This window comes from Dipodomys merriami, unplaced genomic scaffold (genome assembly GCF_024711535.1).
Source record: "Dipodomys merriami isolate MVZ:Mamm:240054 unplaced genomic scaffold, mDipMer1.0.p SCAF_6, whole genome shotgun sequence".
Classification (NCBI taxonomy): Eukaryota; Metazoa; Chordata; class Mammalia; order Rodentia; family Heteromyidae; genus Dipodomys; species Dipodomys merriami.
In genome coordinates this window covers 65,435,710-65,448,101 of record NW_027206179.1, presented here as the reverse complement: position 1 = coordinate 65,448,101, position 12,392 = coordinate 65,435,710, and the positions used below count along the sequence as shown (strand labels likewise).

The following is a 12,392-nucleotide window of genomic DNA, read 5'->3' as shown; positions in this document are numbered from 1 at the left end:
CATTGGCTTAGCAGTTCAAAGATGATTCTTCCCTGCTCCGCAGTTATGATTTATCATTTCTTCATGATGAATACTTTTTTCTGGCTTTTTGTAAAATACAGGGATGAAGCAGGTGGGTCATTTTTATCTGAGTATGATGCCTGCTGATACAGGTATTTGGGGCTTGGATACACTGACCTGAAAGATGGTCCTTTCAGGAGAGTAGATAAATCCTACTAAATACACCTAGTGACCCTGGATATCACACTTAAGGAAGCACATTAATCTGTCCTGTCCAGCTTCAGTCTCCTGAATCCAGGGCTTACTCATTCTGAACTTTGTTTCAGTACTCCCATTTTAACCTTCAAGTCCTCTAAAAATGTTTCACTGTTGTAGAAATCTTATTGAAGCCATCCATTGTAGCTTTATGCAGGCTTCACTGAAACCATCTCAAGTCAATACTGCCTTCGAGTCTCAAGTATTTTTAAGGCCAGTAGAGTTTGTTATGGTTTGTCCTCTGCACTCTGAGCTGGGAGGGGTTCTGTGCTGGTCTCAGCACAAACCTAAGTTAGATCAGCTCTGTTGCTGGATCAGCTTTGCTAATATATTCTAGCTCCTTACACTGCCACGATGAAGTGGGTCACCAAAAGCTCCTCATGGTGCCTGCTTAGCCCTATCACAGCTTCAAACACGTTCAGGCCTCAGCAAGAAACTTGTGAAACAGGTGCATGAGGTAGAAAGAAAGCTTTTGTTTCATTTGCCAGCCCCTGGGACAGGTGGCCTAGAGAAGAAGTAGAAAGAACATGGTAAGCCAGGTTCTCCAAAGTGATTTCATGCTATTGCTCCAAGTCTGGAGAATTCCCCCCCCCCTTTCTTTCTATTTTTAACCCAATAGAAATGAATATTTCTCAAAGAAGGCTTGCTGCCTGCCTGCTCCTGGAGCCAGACCACACTTAGAGCAGCTGCTAGAACCATTTCCAGCTTAGAGCTCTTGTACATTGCTCTCTGGAAACTAGTCTTCTCACACTACATTTTTTTTTTTTGCCCTGATCATAGTCCAACATATGACACTCACTATAGCTTGTCTTCTTTCAGTTCCTGTCTCTTCAAAGTTACTATGTCTTCTGTCACTTTTATCTGTGAACACTTTGCCCCTTCAGGCCTTCTTCATGGCACCTTGTCGCTTCTTTACTCCGTTCTGATAGGGAGGCTCTATTACCTTTATTGCTTTCCCCAAGTTTTCTCTTATTTCCTACTCATCTCCTCTCCATACTACACAGTCAGGGAATCACTGATCAGTGATCAAAACCTAGGATGTGTATGGCATTGAGTTAGCAAAATTAGCCAGGTGCTGGTGGTTCACACCTATAATCCTAGCTATGAAGAGGTTGAGATCTGAGGATTGTGGTTTGAAGCCAGCCCAGGCAGAAAAGTCTGTGAGATTCTTATCTCCAACTAACCACCAAAACAAAACAAAATGAACAAAGTTGAAAGTGGACCTATGGCTCAAGTAATAGAGCACCAACCTAGATTGAAAAAGCCAAGCTAGGGTGTAAGGCCCTGAGTTCAAGCCCCAGTACTGTCACAAAGCAAAAAAAAAAGAGTAGCAAATTTAAGCACAAAGAATATCTTTTTGTTATCTAACATATTAAATATTTTAAAAATTAAAGTTATTTTAACTGATACAGAAACATCAAATTGCATGTATTAATGAGGTACCATGTGGTATTTTGATGGATGTATGCATCATGTAATAGTTAAAGTCAGGTTAAACAGATCTGTCACTTCAAACAGTTATCACTTCTTCATGATGAGTACTTTTTTTCTAGCTTTTTGTACAGTACAGTTTTAATTACTGTTACCTAGCCACCTTCGTGTGGAATGGCCACACCAGAACTTCTCATTCTTAGATGCATCTTAGCTCCCATTGACCAACCTTTCCCCATCTCAGAAGTAAAGATGTTTTCATCTTATGGTTAAGTCCTAGTATTTTCTACTTGTTCCATTTAATTCAACTTCTCCCACTTTTAGGCCAGTTGGCATGGTGACAGTGAATAAGTCAGGACACACATGGTTGCTGCTTAAAGAAATTATATTTCATACTTCATTGAAACAGATACATTGAGTTCATCACTTTCCATTTTTCTTTATCCAGAGTTTAATTTTCAAGGTCAGTGCTGTATCTGCAGAGCCTAGCCCAGCGCCAGACATAAAGTAGCACCTCATAAATATTTGTTAAATAAATAAATAAATGAGTGTTGGGCTGATGTGACATGAATTCTGGACATGGCAGGTCCAGCTTTTTTTTTTTAATGCTTTATTTTAATCTGCTTTAAAATGTTTAAAAATATGCTTGAAGTTAAGCTCCAGTGTTAAAGAAACTTCACGGTTGAGGGTGAGGACTGTGGAGATGTCCGTTGTTTTAAATATGAGTTTGTTGATGCCCACAAGCTGGTTTTACACTGCAGCTTCTCTTTTTCGTGTGAAGAAGGCAAGCTAGCGTTTGGTCGCATGCTTAGCTTTCAGGGTGCACACGGCAGAGTCAAGCTCTTCAGGTTCAAACCTTGATCCGCTTTCCACTAACTCTATGACCTGAAGCTAGTTAGTTCTCTGTGCCTCAGTTTCCTCATCTGTTAGTCTATGAGATAGAAATAATCATTTAACAAACCTTGTCCAATTGTTAGAAGGAGAAAGCAAGTTGATACCAGTAAAGTGCTTAGAGCAGTCCTGGGCATCTACTCATTGTTTCTCAAGTAAAAACAAAACCCATCTGTGAAATACACCTCACAGTAGTACCTGCCTTATGTGATACTTATGGACATCAAATGCAACATTTCTAGACCACGTAACACAGTGCCTTGATGCCTGAAGAATGCACAATACAATTCGTAGGATTATTCTTAGGAAAGAAGATACCGTATCTATCTCCAGAGGTTTACAAAACAAGCACACATAAAACCAGAGAACAAGCAAGTGGTCGCTCTATGGCACAAAGTGCACACAGACCCTGATGGGGAACAAGAGGAAGAATCCAGTTCTGGAATAGGAGAGAAAGATCCCTGGTGTCATGAATGAATGTGGGACGAGAAGAGCTTGGAGGAAAGAGAGGAAAGAGAGAGGACTTGGAGTAGCCTGTACCCCAGAATGTTGAGGGAAACAGAGTGAGGGGTGGCTGGGAGAGCTGGGAAATATGCTGGTAGTTGTCAAGTTGAGTCAGGCAGGGATGCCAGGAGGAGCTGTCATCATTGCAGGAATCTACGATGTGGTTTGCAGGCGCCTTCTCTTCTTGTTTCCATTGCACTTGGTTGAGATCATCTCCAGCCCCTGTGTACACGCCTTCCAGGGCTGCACACTTAAAAGTTCCTTTTGGTTCCTGTCTGATGGCCTTTGGCCCAAGAATTGACTGCTCAGCTCTTTGTAACACTTTCTTGTGATTGCATTTCTTCGGGAAACATGGCTGTACCCAAGCGCCAGGGTTTTCCTGAGAGGAAATAAGGAGGGAAACAAAAGCTCCAACTTTCCCCACCCCACCAAGTTGTTTCAGCAGGCATTTTATGACCACCAGAGCGTGAGCTTGCCTGTGGGCCATGTTTCCTCCCTCTTATTTTCTTTGGAGTGGAGAGGCGTTATCATTTAGAAAATAACAATAACGGAGGACCCGATCCTATGAAGGATCCATGGCCCCCTAAACTTCTCTTGGTGTGCGCGTCCTTTTCCAGCTGCCAGGCTTCCAATAAAAGAGGCATTTCCGTTCTCAGAAGGAGCCACATCTTCTCAGGGTTTGAAAGTCAGGCTGGCTCCATGACTTAGTACAATATGACTGAGTTTTCAGGCTCTTCAGGCTCTGAGCTGGGTGTTTTCTCCTTGCCTTGGAACACTGGTGAGTCAAGGATGATGATGATGGTTACCTTTAATCATTCATTACTCAGGGTTTGTGAAAGGAATTGTTACAAGAGTTGATTTTTCTTAAAAATTGAGGTGAGGGGGACTCATCTGGTTTGAATTTAGGACCTTGTGCCTGCTGGGCAGACCACTCTACCACTGATCCACATTTCCAGCCCAAGAGTTGTCACTTCTAAAGATACATATTTATGAACCTAAGAGTCACAGACATGGAACATACTGTATCACCTGCTACTTGAGCTGTGGGAATGCTACCCGGGAAATCTTAAATAAACTACAGGTGTGTAAAAGTTTATCTCCAAGAAATTAAGGAATTCCTTTCCAGCTGGGCACTGGTGGCTCACACCTGTAATCTTTGCTACTCAGGAGGCTGAGAGCTGAGGATTGAGGTTCAAAGCCAATGTAAACATAAAATATCCATGAGACTCTTATCTCCAATTAACCAGCAGGGAGGGGTGGAAACGGGGGGAGGGGGGGATCGGGGGGTGGGGGAGAGGGAGGGCACAGGGAAAGCCAGAAGTAGAGCTGTTGCTCAAATGGCAGAGCCACCAGCCTTGAGTGAAAAAAAGCCAAGGACAATGCTCAGGCGCTGAGTTCAAGTCCTGCCCAGTACTGGCACAACAAGAAGGGAAAGAAGAAAAGGAGGAGGAAGAAATGAAGAAAAGAGAGAATTTCTTTCCAAAAGGATGTAGTAGTTTTAAAGAGTACATAAAGAGGGGAAAATGAATGACTTAGAATAGTTAAGCTTAAAAACTGCCAAGGGTAGTGTATTTGAATAATTAGGAAATATTTCTATAAGAAGGTTATCTAAGATCCCTTTTGAAAATTCTTTAGGGGTAGATAGCCTTCTTATTTTGTTCTAGAACTGTCTGACATTTGAAGTGATCTGTTAAGGCTCTGGGCCTATCAGTGGATTGTGACAACTTACAGGCTAGTTTCTGAAGGAATGAAGCTGGTATTGACTAAGCAGTGATGATGGGCCAGCATAGTTATGTTCACCTCCTTACCACATCCCTGTATGATTAGTATTATCCCAGTTTTAGCAATAAGGCTCAGAGAATGGCACAAGTGAATGACCATAAAGCTTAACTGGCCCATTAGAACAGTGCTGAGACTCAAGCTCTGGTCTCCTAGCATTTCCTATTCCTTTTCCATTTGTATCTGGGGCTTGTTTTCTTGCTCTGTCTTTCCTTGAGTCCTGTAATAGTCATGGGCTTTCAGTATTGGTTTAACTTTGATTTGTTAATTCCCGTCCAAGCTATGAAAGCTGAACTGAAGTCAAGTTTACTTCTTTCATAGAACCATTCAACATCTCATGTGAACATTTCATGAAATATGTTCTGTGGCTAAGTTAAGTTTGGGGAACACAGCATTCAACCTAGAGTAACAGTTTTTTATTATGGGATTTATAGGGGCTAGGAAGGTGGCGCGGTGGTAGAGTGCTTGCCTCACGTGCATGAGGCCCTGGGTTCCATTCCTCAGCACCACATAAGCAGAAAAAGCCGGAAGTGGCCGTGTGGCTCAGGTGGTAGAGTGCTAATCTTGAGCTGAAGAGCCAATGAGCCTAGGCCCAGAGTTCAGGCCCCAGGACTGGCAAAAAATCAAAATAAAAAAAATATGGGATTTGTATAGGTCTTTCATATGCTCTAAGAGAAGGGCTTTACGTGCATCTTTTCACAAGCTATTTAATGTATCCATGCATTCCTTTTATTCTTATAGAATATCTCCCAAATTCTTTTTTCCATGAAACTACCTATCCTGGCATATGTGCTTTGAAATGAATTTACTGAAGATAGCATACAGTTTTCTGAAAACCATTTAGTCATTAACTTATGGAACACTGATTAATTTACAAGTACCCCATTAGGTTCTGAGGATACAGAAACCATATACAAATAAGACAAGTTAAAATACATGGTTTGCTATCTGGTGGGAAACACTATCAATTCATGAGTAAAGTGCTAGGCTCATGCCTATAACAACTAGCTACACAGGAGGCTGAGATCTGAGGATCAAGGAAGGGTTAAAGCCAGCCTGGGCAGAAAAGTTCATAAGACTCTTACATTCAATTAACCACCAAAAAGCTGGATGGAGTGGCTCAAGTGGTATAGCATCAGCCTTGAGTGAAAAAGCCATGCAAGTCCCAAGTTTAAGCCCCAGTATTGGCAGACACACACAGACACACAGACAGTCAGACACACACACATACAGAGGAATATAGTAACAGAAGAAATGTGTGTAATACAGACATATGAATGAAGGATTGCAGTTTTTGGAAAACCTCAGTAAAAGAGAAGTAAAAACCTTATGTTAAAGAGACTCATGGAGAGCTCCTCTTTATGGGAGAGGGGCCCATGAATCTGGTTCTCAGATCAGCCAACGGGAAGGCACTTGAGGTGGAAGGACACAAGAACTAAACAGCTTAGAAGGCAGATTCAGCACAGAATGTGCAGTGATAGATCAGGAGTTTGGCACTGCTAGAGCAGCAAGTCCAAAACAGCAGAGGAGGAGCAGAATTAAAGCAGGCAGGACCAGGTGTCCAGGGCTTTCTCTGTCAGATGCTTGAAGTGGCTTAGGCAGTATGACAGGAAGCCGCAGTGCGTCTTAAACAAGGAAGTAACAGCATCACCCCTGCATTCTAGACAAGTGTGTGGAAAACAAACATGGAGAAGAGAAGGAAGGAGGAGACAAGCCAAGAGATGACTGAAGATGTTCAGAGGATAGGTAACAAGCGAGCTCCTAAACCAGTAAGATCAAGAAGCAGAGGGAAGGAAAGCTCTCAGAAAGTATTTAGAATCTACCATCTGGTGACTGATTGGCTAAGGTGGACAAGTGACTCATCCTTGATTGGATGATTAAGTCTATGTTGTCAATGTAAGAGGAGGGGCTACTTTATGGAGAAAAATGATGTGATGTAGACTGGGACCTGTAGAATACAAGACCTTTCTAAGATAGGTGTCAAAACCATAAAATTTGAGTCATTTCATTACGTTTTGTCCAGTGAGTCAGACTGAAATGAAAGCTTTATTTTGAGTACAGGATTCACATTTAAGGACTCCTCCATAGTGTAGCTTATTTGATTTATATTGTTGGACCCTTACAAATAAATCATGTTCTAATTTTATTTTATTTGTGGTAGTAGGGCCTTGTACATGCCAGGTGGGTGGAAATTTTATTTTTGCTAATTTTTATTTTATTAATCAAAAGCTTAAGTTTAATGTGTAATTGTGAGGCGGGCATTAGTTAGGGTTTATATTTCATTGGTGGACATGTACCTGTTTTTAAGAATATTTTTTGTTGCAAGAAAATAAATCCATAACAACTCAGTTTAGAAAGTACCTTTGTTGTTGTTGTTTTTTAACCAACATGATAAAATAGCAGTCAGAATAGCCATCTGCTTTCCAAATCATTAAAATTTTAGTGTAGGGAAAATTTAAAAAGTTCTACTTCTACTCTTCTGAACTTTATACATGTCAGGTGTGCAGAGTTCGGCAGGTGCTCAAGTCAAGAAATCAAACTTCACACTTTCCCAGCTGTGTAGGTGAACTAACACATTGTCTAGGTAGCTCTACTCATTTCTTTCTTATTAACTAAAGCATTCTAACTGTATAGATTCTGTAAGATTTTTTTTTAAATAGGGCTAGGACTATAGAAGAACCCACCCAAACATTCCATATTAGAAGGTTCCATGGGCATGAACCAGAGCTCAATTTTTGCTGTATCAGCAAGTGGTTCTAGGTATGGGGAAGCAGGCAATAGGGAAGTTAGGGGGAAAGGGCTAAGCAAGGGTAAGGAATAAATATAAGAAAAAGTGTGCCTTACCAGGTTCTTGTTGTATTTTGTGGTTATTTTTAAACCAGGTGATCTGAGGCTCTGGAATTCCACTAGCATGACAATCTAAGGTGGCCGAGCCACTGATCTCCACCGTGTGGTCGCTGAGGTTTCCTAGGAGATGTGGCGCTTCCTGATCTAGAGAGGAAAGAAAGGCAGTTGTGGTTACTTGTCTGTCAACTTTTCTCTTTTATTGTAGGTACATGTCAACATTTTAAATATAGGGACAAACAGCAACCTCGACCATAGGTTGCAGTTGCATTTCCTTTCCTTTCTTCTCAGTAGTTAACCTCCTGTTTCCTTTTTAAAGAGATGCTACAATAAATTGCTGTGTGTTAGTATACAGTAAAACCAAGGGCTCCCATAGATTTTATATTTAATACAAAGGTTTTTGTCTACCTCATTTCCTTCCCTTTTTTCTTTTTTTTTTCTTTTTGAGAAATGCATTTCTAAAACCCAAGGGTTTCATATACTATTTTACAAGCTAAAAACAAAAAATATAGTTTGGTATGTAGATTCATATAATGCATTTTTGATAATCATCTATAGTGATGGGTTAGTATAATTTCATGTTTTTCTCTTCATTTCTGAAGATTAAACTCTGGAACTCTTACATGTTAGGTAAGTGCTCTACCACTGAATGACACCTCCAGCCTAATTTTATCAATTTTTCTGTATGGATTTTTATTGATATTCACGAGAGTATGTACTTGTCACCCTGTAACCTAAGTTGAAAGGCAGCAGAACAAACAAAAGAATTCTTAAATTGTGAAAGCTTTATTGATTGTTCCTTTCCTCCTTTCTCTTCTCAAATGTAAGTAAGTGACCAAAGGATTAATTCAAGAGGCAGAGGCACAGATTTGTAGGTTTTGCACTATATAATAGTACAAATATTATATTTTATATTATTTTCTCTTAGAACATACAAATATGATACAATACAATTTTAATAAAATGCCAACCAATATAATACAACAACATGAATTTAATACATTACGATGCAACACATTACAATATTAAAATCCCACATAGGAGCAACAGTACCCCCAATGCCCCAATGAGTACAGTGTCTATTTAATGAAGTAGTCAGTCAGTCCTGCTGATGTGTATACATTCTAGTTAGGTGGGTACTGGATTGGTAGTTCAAGCTCAAGGGGGAATTAAAAAAAAAAACAAAACTCTTAATGTCTTTTTCAGTCTCTTAAATCTTCCCTTTCCCTCTGTACTGAAAATCCTGAAAGAGAAATGAAAAGATTTGGCATAGCCTTACACATTCGGCACCATTGGTTTCAATTATACAGCGTGAGCTTTCTCTGATGACTTTGGATCTCCTCACCTCAGTGAACTAATACCATGAAAGAAGATAAAGAGCGATTACATCACTATAAAAGGTGACACAGCCGTGTACTGATGGCTCATATCTGTAATCTTAGCTACTTAGGAGGCTGAGATCTGGGGATCACAATTGAAAGCCAGCTTGGGCAAGAAAGTCTGTGAGACTTTTATCTCCAGTTATTCACCAGAAAACTGGAAGTGGAGTTGTGACTGAAGATGGTCTACCACCGCTCAGGGACAGTAAGGGACAGGCCCTGAATTCAAGCCCTATGCCTAATAAAAATAAAAGGTGACACATGGCAAAGACTGACTCTACAGCCCTATAGGATTCTGCTGAGTTCCCAAACCTTTCTCTTTAAATTCCTGCAGGAATGCTCTCTAGATTAGCATTGATTAAAGCCATTTAGATATCCCAGTAAAAAGTATATTACCATGTAACTTTGATAATATATGGAAGTACTATAGTGTGCAGGATTACTATCGGTTAGGAGAATAGATTTCTTAATAAAATTTGATTTTTATAACTGATCATTAGTCTTCTCATTTTATATAAAATGAAATCTGAAGGAAAAAGAGTGTTGAAGGAAGTACTCTGATTTGTCAAACTTTCTTCAAAAAAAGCAATGATTCTTTTGCCTCCTTCAGAGCTTTCCTAGCCTATCTTGAAATGAAAGGCAGAGCCTTTACAGTATTTCTGTTTGTGTTCTGTGCAATCTGCCAAAAGCTTTTCTTAATTGAAATTCAGCCCCATACAAAAATCTTCAATTTATGCTGACTTGTGCATGCTTGCTCTTTACACTTTTGACATTTTTATGCAGCACACACCCTAAACATATCAGAGAAACATGACGAGATGAGAAATAACAGTATCATATGACTCATTTAGTGTCTTTTACAGTGACAAGCCAACTTTGGCCTATCTCCTTTAAAACTAAGACCCAGTTTGTGAGTTACACTCTTAATTTTTTTCTCCAGTACAGTTGACTATTTCTAATGAATTAAATACAATTTATCATTGCTCTTAGGTCTTACAAGAAGAAAGTCTAACTATGAGGCCTATAACTCCCACATTATTTTTTGTAACTACAATCTATAACACCATCAACAGAGACAGGATTTGGATTTCCCTGACAGGTGAATTGGAAAATAATGCTTATATAGAAGAGAACATTTTATGTTAACAAAAATGTCACGGAGAACTCCAAAGGCCCTGTGTGTACTATACAAACTTCAGATGAGCAGCAAAAATCAACGGAACACCCACTGCAGAATAAACATAAAATCACTTAAATACAGGGTTCACATAAACAGTCTACAAAATACAGTATTAGGATTTGTTTCTGGGGGAAAGAAGTCCTCCTATGCCAAGCATCTCATTTTCAGCTACTTTCTCAACGACCACTCAGCCTAGGAATCGTATTTTGCCGTCTCTCACTTCATACACCGTAATTTAAAAAACTACACAAAACATTTTAAATAAGAAAGGTACATTGAATCCATACATATTTGTTGGAAGCCTGCTTTCCAAAACTTAACAAAATGTCACTGGTCCCTTAAAGCTGAGGAAACTGGATGTAAGAGAACATTTCTACTGGTTAGGCAAAGGTAGCTGCCCCACTGGCTCTTCTTTTCCTCCAGATGGTGTTCAGGCCCACAGATGCATAGCTTTTCCTTTATCTGAAATGGGGCTGAGGAGCCAGCCTCATACCCCTCAATTCCAGCCTTATTCTGTAGGCTCTTTTGTTCTCTCTTACCCTTACCTCACTTAATACCCCCACAGAATAACTAAAGAAAACCCTACTCAATCGTTTCATTTCTTTCTTTCTTTTTCATTCTTCCTTTTCTTTTTTACAAAAATCTTTCTGAAAGGCTTAATTGCAATGAACAAGGAATGAGTCCACAGAATTCTTAAAATCATCTCCTGGAATAGGAACACCTTCTCTCCCCACAAAAATCGCAATGAGGGGAAAGTAGGTGGCCAATTCGTCATTCCATTTGCTTTTTAAGCTTTCCTCAAAACCCAAGGCATTAGAGTTCTGTGGGGTTAAGGCATTGTTCTCTGAAGGAGCTCATTGCCTTATAATGAACAAAGAGGCCAGGCCAAAGAGCCATAGGTAAAATTTCAAGATACAATTGATTATTCTTTCCTTTGGGCTGACAACTTCCAGGTTACTAATTGTTTTCAGAGCGTTGGGGGCTCCATAAACCTGGCATTAGGGGAAATGCTATTGTTTACTCTTTCACACTTGACAAAAGCAATTCCCACGTGAAAGACAAGTTTAGCCGTGGGACACAGTCTTGTTACCTAAAGGAGGAAACAGGCTGGTGAGTTCCCAAGCTTGAAAAGCTGTCATATTGTCACCTCCCATTGAACTGCCTAGCCACTCTGTTTCTCAGTGACTGCTATTTTGGTCATTATAAGTTTGTTGTCTTTCTTCTTCTGTCATTCATGTAAATTACATATAACGATCAATCTTAAATGAAACCAGAACAATGTATAATAAATTGCTGAAAAGAATTCATTTTTCCTCAAATAGAAGCTTAAAACAAGAGATCATAATTGAAAAAAAGAAGACATGTATTTGAAATGACTTCAACCCTGCTTCCCTAGTTTGACAATTTCTTAATCCCCATAAAAATCCTATTCACATTTGCATCTGGGGAAAGTGGACTCTTTTTAAATGGATAGATTTGCAATGGATATTTAGAAGAATGCATTGTATCTGTGGTCGCAGTATTTCCTTAATAAGTTGATCTTGCGAAAAAATAAGTTGATCATGGACCAACTCTGAATGCTATCATTTTAACATGAGGAAGTTCTTCAAAAGAATACCCAGGGGATGGAACTATTTAAAGTGACAGCTCCATTCACTGTCAGGTGTCATAAGTGGCTGTCAGTCCAGTCTAGGGCAAGGAGGAGGAAAATCTACCCCTGGCCTCCCTACTGGGGTGCTAATTGCCTGAAAGGAAAGAGAGGAAGGAGCAGGGATGACTTGGGTGGACTCCTAATTCACACAGTGAGGAAACTTTTTACTGAATTACAACAGTCTTGCAATCTAGGGGGCCCATGTTAGAAAACTCCAGTTGAAGATCAGCGTGCTTAATATAAAAAGAAGAAGCATTTTCAAATAAATAAGCATTCTAACTTGCTATTTCACGTGCTATTTACAAAACCAGGAGCAGATGAAATAGGACAAAGTCAAACCAGGCAGAAGTCCAACAGAGTCTTCAATTCAACTGTACTCAGTCTGAGCTGAAAAATTAACTTATTCGTTGTCCATCTTTGGCAGAAACCAGCATTTGTTTTAGTTATTCAGTTCGTGCAGCTTCACCACTTAAAAATA

The 12,392-nt window shown here is 39.8% G+C and overlaps 1 protein-coding gene across 3 annotated transcripts in view; it reads right to left on the bottom strand.

The window, feature by feature from the left end:
• The window catches only part of Flt1 (fms related receptor tyrosine kinase 1), a 187,255-nt gene that overhangs the window by 74,630 nt on the left and 100,233 nt on the right, over window positions 1-12,392 (bottom strand). For all 3 annotated transcript variants that reach the window (XM_070003052.1, XM_070003054.1, XM_070003055.1), the window contains exon 14: window positions 7,705-7,851. In XM_070003052.1, coding sequence (XP_069859153.1) covers window positions 7,705-7,851 — 147 coding nt within the window. The remainder of the gene's footprint in view (window positions 1-7,704; window positions 7,852-12,392) is intronic.